Raw genomic sequence first — 14,976 nt, 5'->3', positions numbered from 1 at the left:
CTAAAGAGGTGATACCGATAAAGCAAACATAAGTGTGATTAAGAATATGAAAATGCTTTGGGGATAATTATGAAATTGCTTTGGGGATAATTTATTTTGTTGTTCTCTAGTTGGAAAGTGTAAGCAGTGTGATAGTTGGATATTTCATTGTGAAAGAAACAAGGACAATCCTATGGACTTTATCTTGTAAGAAATAGTTTTGTTTGATGGATAAGGCTACGCATTGACAACGTTTGCTGAATATTCACTTCTTAAAATGCAGGTGGGAAATAATAATTGGAATTGTAAGATGACAGTTATATCCTTCATGGTAAATATTTGTTGCACTTCAAAGCGCTCAGTGCTTTAAGAATGAATGACAAGGAGGTAATTAGGGCAATTAGGTTAGATGTATATGGTATGTTTTGAGGTCCTGGAAAAGTAGATGACTGAGCATTTTGATGGTGAAAGCTACATACTATAAGTTTATATTCCATCTAATAACATAAAATAGATGTATTTGCATGATGATTAGATTTAAAAAAATAAAAATAAACAATTTCTCTCTTGTGCTTTGGAAAGTCTCTTCATCTTCTGGCTTCTTGATCCAGTCCAGAATTTGGGTAGAGATGAATCAACCAATTTTGCTCTCCACCAAAATGTTTCAGAGCAGGACTCAAGGTATCTGCTCATCTGCAAGGAATCCCGCACATACCAACTGATTAGAGTAGGTTGCTGGAACCCAGCGCCATGACATCCCATCTCCCAAGGATGGTGAACCACCAACAGCTCTGTTGTAGAGCTTGCACGTCCTGTTCTCTAAATCTCCACAACCCCTTCAGAATTTTTATGATGCCACTGGGCTCTCGTAAGATTGTAGAATATCATAGAGTTGGAAGGGACCCCAGTGCAGGAATCTCAACATGTGGTCCCCCATCCAATTTGAAACCCTGTGCTAGCAGGAGGTTGTAGCATGACCACAATCACTGCACTGTCTCAGAGATTATGGGCTTCCCCATCCTTATTATATGTGCAGTCTGCACTAGGGACAGACAGGAAAGGATGTTTCTTTCTCCCCCTCCCCCATTGCCAAAGCAAATAACTTTGCATTTACAGAGAGAAGATACTGCAATGTAAAAGGGAGCAGGTAAGTATTCTTCAGAAGGGACGTGGGTGGCGCTGTGGTCTAAACCACAGAGCCTAGGACTTGCCGATCAGAAGGTCGGCAGTTTGAATCCCTGCGATGGGGTGAGCTCCCGTTGCTCGGTCCCTGGCTCCTGCCAACCTAGTAGTTTGAAAGCACGTCAAAGTGCAAGTAGATAAATAGGTACCGCTCCGGTGGGAAGGTAAACGGCATTTCCGTGTGCTGCTCTGGTTCGCCAGAAGCGGCTTAGTCATGCTGGCCACATGACCCGGAAACTGTACGCCGGCTCCCTCGGCCAGTAAAGCGAGATGAGCGCCACAATCCCAGAGTCAGTCATGACTGGACCTAATGGTCAGGTCCACCTTTTTAAGTATTCTTCAGCCATCTCTGGAGGAAGCTACAGCTTGCTGTAATATTTTGTGACATTTTACATAATGCTCTTCAGTCTAGTTGCACGTCATTATAGAAAGCTTCAGACTCAAATGCCCTCTATGCAGATCATGGTGATAACACAAAGAAGTCAGGAAGACCATCCACCTCTTACTAATGTGTATGCTTTTCATGTTGATCTGCTCCAATTTCCCCAAGGAATATTTGATCCTGATAACAAGGGCACCTTCTTTGTGGAGTCAGGGAGGGGGGAAAAACCTTATCCCAGAGTTTCCTCAGAGATCAAACAACTGCCAACCACCTCAAAATTAATTTCCTGTTAAGCAGACCACAGGGAGATATATCTCTCTTATCATTTTTCAAAAGCTTTTACTATGACAAACTATCTCACATCACAAACTGCTTCTCCGCCCTCACACATTTCTGGGTGCTGGCCAGTGAGGATCCTCTTGTGTTCCTGGTCTGTAGGAATTCTGGCATTTCTGAAGCTGCTGTTTTTGGGCCCCTAGAACAATCTGGGCAAGGAAAGCTTAGCACTTAGCTACTGTTGCCATTCAGCTTAGCCTAATGATGCTCACTGGAATCCAGGAGACTACCATCTTGGCATCCATCTGTCTCAAGCAACAATGGAGTGTTCTGGGGGTGAAGTCAAACTGCTGCAGTAGCAGCCCCAAAGTGGCCTCTCCAGGGTCAAACCTGGACAGTGTGTACAGAGGTCCTGGGCTGCCCAGATGACAAGACCCCCCCCCCCCGGCCTTGCTGATGTGGTCCAAAAGAAAGCAGAACAGCTTGGCTGCAGGAGTTGCCGGAAGGAAGTGTACAAGGCACCATCCAACTGTCTTCGGGATTCCACTCTGGATCTTCTTAGGGTTTACTTCTTAGCCTTTTCTTCTCCCAAGACATCCCACAAGGGACCAGAGTTTTCCTTCTCCTAGATGGGCTCCCTTCCCAGGTGGACAAGCCCCATCTGCCCCTCACTTCCCTCTACAGCAGAGCTTTCCAAACTTTTCATGTTGGTGACATAGACATACATCATTTTGTGACACAGTAATTCTGTTTCCCTAGCAAACCAGAGGTTAAACTCACCCCTTTCCAGCCCCGGGAGGAGCACGTGGAGTCTTTGTGTGACACACTTACACACAGTTTGGAAAGCTCTTCTCTACAGCATGTGCAGGAACTATCTGGACCCACTATTGGTCTCACCCGCTCAGTCTGCATAATACCTTAAACCTCTGGCAGACTGGCAGCAGTGCAGTGCCCTCAACAGTTTTGTAGACTACAATTCCCATCATCAGTTTGTCTGACAGAGGCAGTATTCACACCATACATTTAAAGAGCTATCATGCCATGGCTTGCCCCAAAGCATCCTGGGAGCTGAGAGTTGTTAGGAGACACCTATTCCCCGCACAGACCTACAGTTCCCAGAGGGGCTTAACAGTCAGTTCTTCTTCCCAAACACAAAAACTTCCCCTCTGATAAGTCCAGGAGCCATTTACTACCTGATGACTTGTCTAGGCTGATATGGAAAGATATGGAAAGGTGCATGCAGACTGAGCTGTTTATTCAGAGTTCATTGCTTTTTACATTGTTAAAGAGTTGGGAAGGAAAAACTACTAAACATTTATGAGTTTCTGATGCTAATGAGTGGGCCCTTTCTGCTGAGGTAATGAAACCTGAGTGAGCTCCTCATCACTGTGTCCTAAATTGGAACAAAAGGAATTGCACCGCAAATTACACATTGATTTCCTTTTGTATCTTGAAAGTGCTAGGTATTACTGATCAATATGAGTTGGCAGTCATTGTTTTTAATTGCTGTGGACTCATTTCTTTCAGGGGAGGAATAACTAGTTCCCCCCCTCCCATTTGTCAGGGCAAGCTTCCTTCCATATTTGAAATATTTATTCTCGTTTTTTATATAGCCAGGAAGATTTCTCCCTTGCTGATCCTGTTCTTCCATCAAAATGAATATGTCTTCTGTTTTCCTGTGGCCACATTCGCACTGAACATATAAAACGCTATGATACCACTTTAAACAGTCAAGGCTTCCCCCAAAGAATTCTGGGTACTGTAGTTCGTTAAGGGTGTTCAGAGTTGTTAGGAAACGCCCCTATTCTCCTCACAGAGCTACAATTCCCAAAGGGATTGACTGCTAAATCACTCTGGGAATTGTAGCTTGGTGAGGGATAAGGTTCTCCTAGCAACTCTCAGCACCTTTAACAAACTACAGCACCCAGAATTATTTTGGGGAAGTCATGACCATTTAAATTAAATAATAATATTTAAACTGTGCAGGAGATTATTGCTTTTCTTAATATGTTATGTGTTTTTGTGTTTTTATATTGAAAACCGCCCTGTGATTCTTTGGTGAAGTGCGGAATAGAAATTTAATAAAGCATATAGTGTATCATGGTATCATACATAGCATACCCTTCAACATTTCTCTGATGAAAATAGGGATGTCCTATTCCACATTAATAATAATAATTTAACTATTTATACATTGCTGATCTGACTGGGTTGCCCCAGCCACTCTGGGCAGCTACCAACATATATAAAAATATAATGAACCATTCATCATTAAAAAACTTCCCTATGCAGGGCTGCCTTCAGATGGCTCAGGGGTTGGGCACCATACCCTCCAACATTTCATTGATGCAAATAGGAACGTCCTAAGGAAAAGGGGGACATTCTGGGATAGAATCAGAAACCGGGATGGCTTCTGTAAATCTGGGACTGTCTCTGGATAATAGGGGCACTTGGAGGGTCTGACATGGTGCTTGGTGTGAATCCTAGAGCCCTCTTTCTGGTTGGCACCTTGGGCTAGGGGTGGATTAAACCTTGTGCCAAATAGTCACTCACATAGTGACCTGGCTTAACTTCTTAACATGGCCGTAGTTCAGTTGTGTTGCAGCTGTCCGGTGTGATGAGTGTGGAAGTTTCTTGGTTAGATCATTTATAACAGGAGTGGGCAGCTTGTGGACCTCAGCCTAATTTCAAGAGCCATCTGCCCGTCTTCCCAGCAGCCCTTGGCGTGGAGAGGAGGAGCGCTTTGCCCCCACCCACTGTTGTCTTCTGCCCTGCTCACCATGTGGCCCTCAGCAGATTACCCCCAAGGGAATGCAGCACTCCGAAGCGCCCAGTTGCACCCAACATGGGGGGTGGTGTCACATGTGCATGATGTCATATCTGCTACGTCCCCCCAACCCAGCCAGACCAACTCGGACCGCCATCCCCCCGCCCCTGCCAGCTGCCTTATCTTTGTGAAAGGGACATGGCAGGGCAAAGAGATTGCCAGTGTGCCCTCTGGGGAGGTGCTCTGGCAATTGGCAAAGGGAGGCTCTGGGTGCAGACATTTGCCCTTCCGTCTCCCTGGTCATCTTCAAAAGGACCCAGCAGGGTGAAGCTTCCTTACCTTGGCGCTTGCTTTTGAGGGTTGCTGTGAAATTGAGGGGGGGGCGGGGAGGCTCCCTTATCAAAAATATTGGGGGGCCTGCCCCCCCACTAGTGGCCCTTGACCACACGGGGAAATTTGCCCGTTTCTGACCTGTCCTGTGTGTATATGTAGGAAGCAGCCCTGCGCCTCAACCTGCGTCCTGTAGTCATGAGGTAGGCAGGGCAGTCTCTGATGAGGCCCTTCCAGTGGCTGATTTTTAGAGCCAGCCTGTACAGCGGTACCTTGGGTTACATATGCTTCAGGTTACATATGCTTCAGGTTACAGACTCCGCTAACCCAGAAATAGTACCTCGGGTTAAGAACTTTGCTTCAGGATAAGAACAGAAATCGTGCTCTGGCAGCGCGGCAGCGGCAGGAGGCCCCATTAGCTAAAGTGGTGCTTCAGGTTAAGAACAGTTTCAGGTTAAGAATGGACCTCTGGAACGAATTAAGTACTTAACCCGGGCTACCACTGTATGAAATAAGGGAGGATTGACTAAAAGCCTGAAGGAGAGTCAAGGGGCAGGTCACTTTGAAAGACATGTTATATGGAACAGTAACTAGCAGTCTAATTAGTATTCTCTGTTGAGAGGTGCAGACAATTATTCCCTTTTTAATCACATTTATAGTGACAAATCAATATTGCCTGAAATGGCACTTTTAACTGCTTGATTTAATATGAACACTCACTAACAATCTCATCATTATTACGATGGGCAAATGGTTGTTTTCAGAGCAGTGACATTTTTTGCAACTTCCATTTAATGTGCTGCTTTTCCCAAGCTTCCAGTGATCCCGATTCCTCCCTCTGGCCCTGGTTGGCTCTCAGCCTCTTTATGGCCTTCACAGTTTCCTTTGTGCAATTTATCCAATAATCCCTTCCATGTGTGGTGCACCTCTGGCCCTGCAGTCTAGATTCTATTCTAAAGAGACTTGATGCTGCATGACCTGATCTCAATAATAGCCTCAATCATTTTTCTGGAGTCCTTTTGTCTGTGGGGGGCACAGAGGTGGGGGGGGGGGAAGTATGTTCTCTATGTTCTCTACCACAGATGGAAAGAAAACAGTGACCGTGGTACATTTTTCTGTCTTGGTTGTACATTTTGCAGTGGTTAGCAGTTGATTTGTGATTTCAGTGCTTGTGTGGTTGGATAGCTTTTAAAAATAAGATTAGATCAAGTCATGGAGGATAAGGCTATTGATGGCCATAGTCTACCCATTGTGCTGGAGGCTCTGACTACCTGTTGCTTGGAATCACAAGTGGGGAGAGCTTTTCCCACAGGCGTGGGCTCACCTTTGTGAGAACAGGATGCTGGTCCACGTGGTGGATGACTCTTGTTCCGAAAAGCGTGGTCAGAATTAAACGGTTCAGGAACTCAGACCAGACCAAATTTCATAAAACCATACATAGACTTTACTAAAACAAAACTCTGTAAGAAATAATTACACAGATTAAAATAGCTCAGAAGGTAAGAAAGCAACAAACATTAACTTATCCAGCCAATTAACACAAACATTTACACTTAAGTCTCAGTAGGCTGAGCAACAGAGCAAGATGCTGTCAAAAGCCCAAATAGACACTAGACACTAAGCTTGGCTGGCTGCCGAGAGCTCCCGCCAATCCAGCTTTTATGGGGACTTAGTGCTGGCTATTTGCAGTATGGTAGCGCTGCAGAGAGCTTGCTGGGGAGACCATGCATTAAAAAGGGACTCAAAAATAACTTAAACAAGGTTTTAATAAGAAAAACAAAAACTCCATTTACACTAAATACATCAACAAACCAGACCCAACCACCAACCCATCCCCCAGGGTAATGGGAGAGCTAGGTGCTGCTCCTTATATACTACACCCAAATGCTGACACACCTTAATCAATGCAACTCAGCAGCACCTGCTATGTTTCACAGCTGTAAAGCTGGATCTCGTTATTTTGCTCTGGCCCTTGCTCTGCCCCCTTAAAGACATACACATCGGGTGGAACAATGATGAACCTTTACATTTAAAGAAACCATTCAACACTTAGACCATCGGCGTTCACCTCTTCCACTCAATTACCTTTTGTCACCGGCCTTGAAGTCTTAACGGTGTGGGAATGTTAAGAATAGTAGGAAAGGATATATTGAAGAAGTATGATCCTTCCTTCACTCACACTAGCAAGTGACGTAGCAGAGCAGATTCCCCTCAATATAGCTGGAAGCTAGTTTGGGGATTTGTTTGAATCTCTTAGTTAAGTTTATTCCTGGTGTCCCCTTTTGATCCCTCTTAAAAGAATAGAGACACAGGAGTCTTTCTGAGTAAAGTAACAAAAAGTTTACTCACATTTCAGTTCACGATATGATCCCTGAAAGGCAGGCTTTACTTGGTAGTTACATATGGAGACTGAACTCATGTGCTGCTGGCTGAGAGCCAGCAGACAGCAAAATTACATTAAGTCAACAAAAGGGCTGCAGGAGAGCAGCATGGCAGCAAAAGAGAGAAGCAAGACAACAGAAAGACAAAACCAGACTGAGAAAATGGCTGCGAGACTCAGCTCTTCTGTGGAGTCAGCCAGAGCCATGCCCATCTCCCAGGTCACATGCAGGGGGAGGATGCTCCAGACCAGAGGAACAGGAAGTTACCCTGACTGGATGTCCCCCTGCCTGTGCCCACGCTAGAGAAATAAGGAATGTTGCATTTGACTGCACCAATGGATTACATCCCACAAACAGGAGACAGCTGTACGTTGGCTCCTTATTTCTGAGGTTCTAACCTAGTCCCATAAACCAGTCTTAAAGGAATGATATCACCACACACTGAAACATGAGTGTGTGTCTGTGTATAGTGGCATGGAAGGATGTTTGAAATTGAGGACAGCATATTTCATCAATTCCATTGTCTTGAGGAAACAAATAATTTATATTAGGGCAATATTAGGAAGTGTGAACAGGTAAAAATAGATTAAATGTGTCAGTGACTGCCTAGATTGGGAAGTTGTTCTTAGCCACAAGCAACTGATGGGCTTTAGAATTAATGAATTTGCATCTCTTTGAACAGGTGGCATAGAGATTGTTTCATTAAGCACAGTACAGGATTCATCCACATGAAGTAAAATCTCATGCATGTTTAGGCAGGTGTGTTGTGAAATGATTAATTACACTTTCTGAATCTAGTTACAGGTAGGTAGCCGTGTTGGTCTGCCGTAGTCAAAACAAAATAAAAAAAATTCCTTCCAGTAGCACCTTAGAGACCAACTCAGTTTGTTATTGGTATGAGCTTTACATGAAAGCTCATACCAATAACAAACTGAGTTGGTCTCTAAGGTGCTACTGGAAGGAAAATACCTTCCCCAACCTACTTCCCTCCATCAGTCCCAGCCAACACGACCAATGGTCAGAAACAATGGGAGCTGAACAGTTGAATTGCTTGGGGGGGCACTCAGTTGGAGGAGACTGCAGTACATCCTAAAATGCACCCCACACCCTTTGACAACTGCAGATTTGCAGGGGAAGATTCATGGGGGGGGGGGGCAAGCTGCTTTTCACAGAAGCTTGATTTTCATTTTTGCTTCTTGTGCTGAGGTGTCCCAGGGACCCAGAGGCCCCTAGAATAGAAACGTCCCTGGATTATACCATCTAAATCTACCTTTTCCCCTTTTCGTTACAATGTGGATTATTTAATGGCATTTCAACATGGCTTGACATCCAGCAAAGTTGTTGCACTAAGATTTCTAGCATTCGATGGGATAATTTATGAGTCTTGTGCTCCACTCCACCCTACCTGGCATTTAAAAAAAAATATATGTCTGTTTCTGTACACCCCAGTAGTATTATTTCTTTGATTTCCTGCTGCTAACCTTTTGATTAAGCCTGATTTCTTCTTTGGACTCTTGCCTGCAGGTGTTCCTCAGACATGATTGTCATGTGAGTCGTCAGCCATGGCGAGCAGGAAATGTCAAACCACCACAGCCAGCATGCTGGATCACCGGGCGAGAGCTTCCCCTCCTTTGCCTCAGGGTAGGGAGGCTGAAAATGAGGGTGATAACTTGCCTGTGGAGGACTATGTGGAGACGGAGACGGAGGTTGTGGCTGCCAGGGAAGGCACCCCTACGCTGGCCGAGCACGAGTGTCTCGACCACAGCGGAGATGGCGACTCCAGTTCTGATTATGTCAACAACACTTCCGAAGAGGAGGATTACGATGAGGGGCTCCCGGAGGAAGAAGAAGGGATTACTTACTACATCCGATACTGCCCAGAGGATGACGGGTACCTGGAAGGGATGGACTGCAGCGGGGAAGAGTATGTCCCCCATGAAGAACATCCAGTGGAGACGGATGAGTGCCAGGAAGCTGTGGAGGAAGCGGAGTGGTCCGACATGAAAATGCAGCACCGGGATGAATGCGAAGCCACAGAAGCCCCGGGCCACCACGAGGGCTGCGTCCAGGTTTTGGAAGGGGAGGTGGCCTGCCTGGAGATCCAAGACCAAGAAGAGAACCTCCAGTATTGCCATCCAAGCGAAGAGCGCTACCAGGGTTACTACTCGCCTGAAGCAAATGGGAATCCCCACGGGATGTCTCCTTACCACTCTGGGAAAGAAGAGGCCGAGCTAGAAGAACAGGAGGAAGACATCGACCAGATCGTTGCAGAGATTAAGATGAGCATGAGCATGAGCAGCATCAACAGCGCCTCGGAGATGAGCCCGGAGCATGGAGGGACTGAAAACGTGCCAAATGACTATGCAGAGACTTGTCCAAAGGGAGACTCTGGCCACAGCTCCAACAGGCATCTGGGAAGGCCAAAATCATTGAACATCCCCACTGCATCAAAGCAAGTGGGAGATGTACCCAGAGGCTTCAAAACCAAGTCAAGAACCCCCGAGGAAAGACAGACGTGGCCACAAGAACAGGTGAGTTGTTGACTCTCTTCTTTTGCTGTTTTGTTGTTGGTATCTGTCTGTCTCCAAGGCAATGGAAGAGTGTGGCTTTGGGGGTGAAGTCAAACGGTTGGATTGTTGCATACATATACATACAAATACACATAGGATATGTGCTTTGCTCTCTTCATTCTCCAGCATAGGTGGGAAAGGCAGCGTTGGAAAGCTGAGAGAGATGGTAAGGTGATAGGTCTGGGAAATTGCACAGACTGACCCAGAAGAAAAGCTTTTCAAATGACCCCTCTCCTCCTAGGAACCTCATGGGGTTGGCCTCAGGGGTGCCATTAGCATCTCCCCCACCAATCTCCAGCCTCCTCTCAGCCCTATCTGCATGTCCAGCAGCCAAGGTTAATTAGGCCTGAAATCAAAGGGCTATAGGCACTCTGCCTGATACAGACATTTATTTACATTATTTGTTCCAAAGGCATCTCATTTGACCTGGTCACAAAGGGGGTTTAGACAGCAATCCATCCATCCATCAAAATTGCAGGCCTACATTTTACATTTTTTGTGATCTGTCATTTTAATGTTTGTTTTCTATTGTGTGTAATTGATGTACACAACCCTGATATTTTATGAGGGCAGGGTATAAATACCTTTATAAATCAATGAATGAATGAATGCCATGTTTAAAATATCCTCTTGACAGTGCTGCAGTTGTCAGGATTTTGGCTTTATTGATTGATTGCATGTTTAACCTACCGTTTTCTCCAAGGAGCTCAAGGTGGCATATGTGGTTCTCCCCCTCCTTGTTTAATCCCCACAACAACCCTGTGAATTAGGCTAGGCTGAGAGGCTGCAACTGGCCAAAGGCCACCCAATGGGCTTCATGGCCAAGTGGGGATTTGAACCCCTGTCTCCAAGGTCCTAGTCTGACATGGCATTGACATTTGGCAAGCCAAGAGATGGCATTTACTGAATAGGCACCCTGATTATAGAATTCCCTCCCCTCTCAAAACCCTCTCAGTTTTGACTGACACCAGGTCTTTGAGCATTTGCTGGCAACTGAAGGCTTCTTTATTCACCCAGGAATATAGTTGGAGTTTGGCCACCACACAGTTAAACGGGCGTGCTCTCTGCTTTTTTTCAGTACCGGCACCTCTTTTTGTTGTTGTTAAAAATTGTGGCACGTACTGTAACAACTTCATGGTTGGTACCGGCACCTTTTTTTCTAGAAAATAAACACTGGGTGTGCTGATTCTGTTCATGTTCTGCTCTTCTGTTGCGTTGTATTGACATTGCACCCTGTTTGGGAACTCGTAGTAGTGAAAAGCAGCTAACAAAATTTACAAATAAAACAAAATAAAATAAAACGGTCTTTCGGGAGCCTAAACTCTCCTCTTGGTTGCAGCCTTACTCTTTGCGTCTGCCTCGGGAGTCAGGCTCTGTATCTGCCAGTCTCCTTTTTGGGATCCGGGTCTGCTGTGACCCTGCCTGGCACAAGTTCCTCTCTCAGCCTTTGACTCCCAGAGGGCGATGGGTCATCAAGGGGTGGGGATAGTAGTGCTTTCTCGATTTCCTGTTTTGAACACTCAACAAATGGTAGCAGCAGGGTCCACGGGGAGCATGATATTTGCTTTCTGCTGCATTTGCCACTATAATATTTTTAAATGGTTTCTCTCCACAAAGCACCAGTCATTCAAAAGCCATAATTTCCAGGCCACACTTTTAGAAATGTCTCTTGGTACATAAGGGTTAGAGATGATAGCCCACTCAGTCATACTCAGAGTAGACCCTTTAAAATCAGTGGACTCAAGCTGTCAAACTCTACTGATTTGCTGCCCAAGTTGGAGATAGCAATGCTTCTGAATGCCGGTTTCTGGAAATGGCAGGAGGGGAGGGGGCTCTTCTCTTTGCAGGTTTCCCTCAGGCACCTGCTTTATCTGTAAGCTGCTTTGAGTCCTTTTCAGGGGAAAAGGTGGAGTATAAATAAATATATAATATAATGATAATAATAATATGTCACGGACTGGCTGGATGCAGAGGAGTGGTGGGAGGCCACCAGCTGGGGAGCCCCCAAGGGAACTCCCCAAGGAAGGAGGCTCAGAGCCAGGGGAGTGGTGGTGGGATGACCATGAGTGGTCAGAAGGAGAAGAAGGAGCAGGCGGAGGAGGAGGTGTTGGAGGCAGAAGAGGCGACAGGGTTTAGTGAGCAGGAAGAGGCTGTGACAGAGAGCAGTTCAGACTCTGAGGCTTAGCGGAGGCTGGAGGGGAGGGTGGCAAGAGGCAAAGTTGAGACAGGCTGCTGAAGAATCCAGAGAGTCTTCCCTTCCTGCTGTGACCAGCTCCCCTCCCTACTGGTCTCCTAGAACACAAAGAGAAATGAAAGGATTGGTTGTGACTGGGGTATGGAAAGCAAGCCTTATGGGGAAAGGTTGAGGGAGTTGGGTATGGTTCTAAAAAGCTTTAAACTTCCAACATTCAGCTTCATTGAATTCCCATGACTTCTAGTGTTAGAGTTCTACCGTTCCTATTGTTAGACAATTGGGAGACAGAAACCCTTTGTTGATCACCTAGAGCTCTACCAGCCCTGATTTACAGTTCTTGTGTTAAAAACAGTTATTAGATTTTTTTAAAAGAGTGTTGCTCAGTTTATTGAGAATGCTTTTAAAAAGTTCTAGACCTGAGAAAGTGCTAAAAGGAGAAAGTGTTAAAAGAGCCAGTGTGGTGTAGTGGTTAAGAGCGGTTGTCTCGTAATCTGGGGAACCGGGTTTGCGTCTCCGCTCCTCCACATGCAGCTGCTGGGTGACCTTGGGCTAGTCACACTTCTCTGAAGTCTCTCAGCCCCACTCACCTCACAGAGTGTTTGTTGTGGGGGAGGAAGGGAAAGGAGAATGTCAGCCGCTTTGAGACTCCTGAAGGTGAGTGAAAGGCGGGATATCAAATCCAAACTCTAAAAGGGGCTTTCCCTAATCTGGTGCCTTCCAGATGTTTTGGACTACATCTTCTGTCAGCTCCAGCCAGCATGGCCAGGACTGATGGGAGTGTTGTCAAAATCACCTGGAGTGCACCAGGTTGGAGAAAGCTGATCTAGAAGGTCACTCATGTTCTAGTATGAGTGATAAATTATTATTGTAATTTAATCACAGTATCCTAGAATCCTAGAGTTGGAAGGGACCCTGAGGGCCACCTAGTCCAACTCCTCTCCAATACAGGAATTTCAACTAAACCATCCAACCTGTTATGTCTTCTGAGCATGGCAGTCTGTCTATTAGCGAGACCTAGGAGATGCACCCTGAGCAGGGGAACACTGCTTCTTCTTAAACTTTATAAACTAGACTAGCTCATTAGCTGAAACAGCTTGATGTGCAGCTGCCATCTGATGCAATGCTGGGCAGCTATGTGGGCTGCAGAATCTGTTCCTGTCTCCTACTTTGACAGCAAGCATTGTAGTTATATCAATGTGTTAATTTTTCTATAAATGCATTAACCTTTAAGTAGGAGGAAGAAAACAATCTAGGACAGTCTTCTCCACCCTAGTGCCCTCCAGACATTTTGGCGGCTCCTCCCAGGAGAGCACAAGGCTGATCTAAGACCACACAGCACAGCTGTATGGTCCCCATTTACCAAACTCAGTTCTCATATCCTTCTACTTCCTTAATTTACCTGTTGAAAAGGCTTTGACAATGCCTTAAAATAAATGCCTTAAAAAATTATGCTGTGAATTGGTGTCTGTTGTCAAGTGCCAGAACTCAGTGGTAGAACATCTGCTTAAGGACACAAGAAGAGTCTGCTGGATCGGGCCAATGGCCCAACTTGTCCAGCATTGTGTTCTCACAGTGGCCAACCAGATGCCCAAGGGAGGCATGCAAGCAGCATCTGAGCGCAAGAGCATTCATTCTCCTGCCCTGTGCTTTCCAGCAGCTGCCATTCAGAGTGGTGACCAGATCTGCACACATTATCCCAGATACAGTTGCATCATCTACTTGTATAATGGCATTATGATATTCGTGGTTTTCTTTTCCATTCCTTTCCTCATGATCCCTACCTCTTAAGAACATTATGGAAGGAAGGAAGGAAGGAAGGAAGGAAGGAAGAAAGGAAGGAAGGAAGGAAGGAAAGAAGGAAGGGGATGAACATGCTGCACAGCCCCACATCACCCTCCTTTTGTGAAGAATGGGGGCAGGCCCAACACCAGCACCCTCTGTGTCTCTCCCCACCACCCTCCAACTTGCAGAGGTCAAATGCCTCAAGTGGGGAACCCCCTCTACTTGTAAAGGGTCCTCACACATTTAGAAACCCACACAATTGGGGTTCTAAATGAGGTGGAGAGCCTCCACCTGGAGTGGAGCAGCTCCCTCTCCAGCTTCAGATCTTTGCACTCCATGAGTTGGGGAGCAGGAATTAGTGCACTGCGTAGGCTTTGAATACAAACAGAACACTTGGATGGGACTCCTGATTCACAGTACCAGGTGCCCTTGCATGTGTGTGTGGGGGAGCCTTCCTTTTTCATCCCAGAATCCCACGCTGGGTCCTCACAAGCAGAAGAGGAGGGTATTGTCTCATCACTCTCGCCTTTGCTTGCAATTAATTCTCCACCCCCTTTTAGCAACGAGACAATCTATTGCTATCTTTGAGACAAGTTCTCATCTGGAACATTAATTTTTGATTGGAACGAACGAGGGAACACACAGAGAAAATGCCCCGGGAAGTGAGACATATATCCTGGTTTGCAAATAGAGCTGTTTATGGCTAGCTTGCATATGGGACTTTTACAATGTGACAGCATCAGCTGGTAACAGTGTTCCAACATCAGTGGTGACATTTCCACATGCAAAAGCAGGGGAGATAATTAGATCTATTCTTAAAAGTAGGTTGGGGTAAGGGAGTGTTGGCTCTGAAATTCTGTGTGTTAAGCAGCCCTGGTTTGTAACAATTGCATTGCATCTTAGGCTCTGCATATGTTGAACAGCGATCATCTTGTTTTGGAGGAAGAGTGTTGTTCAGTGACAGAGAAATGGTACTGCATGCAGTTGGTTCCAGGTTCCATCCTTGGCATCTCCTATGCGATTGGAAAACCTTAGAGCAGCCTTTCCCAACCAGCTGTCCTCCAGATGTTTTGGATTGCAGCTCCTGTCAGCTTCAGCCAGAACACTCAATGGTCAGGGATAATAGGAGTTGC

The 14,976-nt window shown here is 45.8% G+C and overlaps 1 protein-coding gene across 6 annotated transcripts in view; it reads left to right on the top strand.

Moving 5' to 3' along the window:
• Positions 1–14,976, top strand: part of APBA2 (amyloid beta precursor protein binding family A member 2) — a 107,075-nt gene that overhangs the window by 44,608 nt on the left and 47,491 nt on the right. For all 6 annotated transcript variants that reach the window (XM_028705800.2, XM_028705802.2, XM_028705803.2 and 3 more), the window contains one exon: positions 8,822–9,828. In XM_028705800.2, the coding sequence (XP_028561633.2) occupies positions 8,860–9,828 (969 nt within the window). In that variant the 5' untranslated portion in view covers positions 8,822–8,859. The remainder of the gene's footprint in view (positions 1–8,821; positions 9,829–14,976) is intronic.

The sequence above is a fragment of the Podarcis muralis genome, chromosome 14 (genome assembly GCF_964188315.1).
Source record: "Podarcis muralis chromosome 14, rPodMur119.hap1.1, whole genome shotgun sequence".
NCBI lineage: Eukaryota > Metazoa > Chordata > Lepidosauria > Squamata > Lacertidae > Podarcis > Podarcis muralis.
The sequence above is the reverse complement of the archived record's forward strand: the minus strand, read 5'-3'. Positions and strand labels throughout refer to the sequence as shown.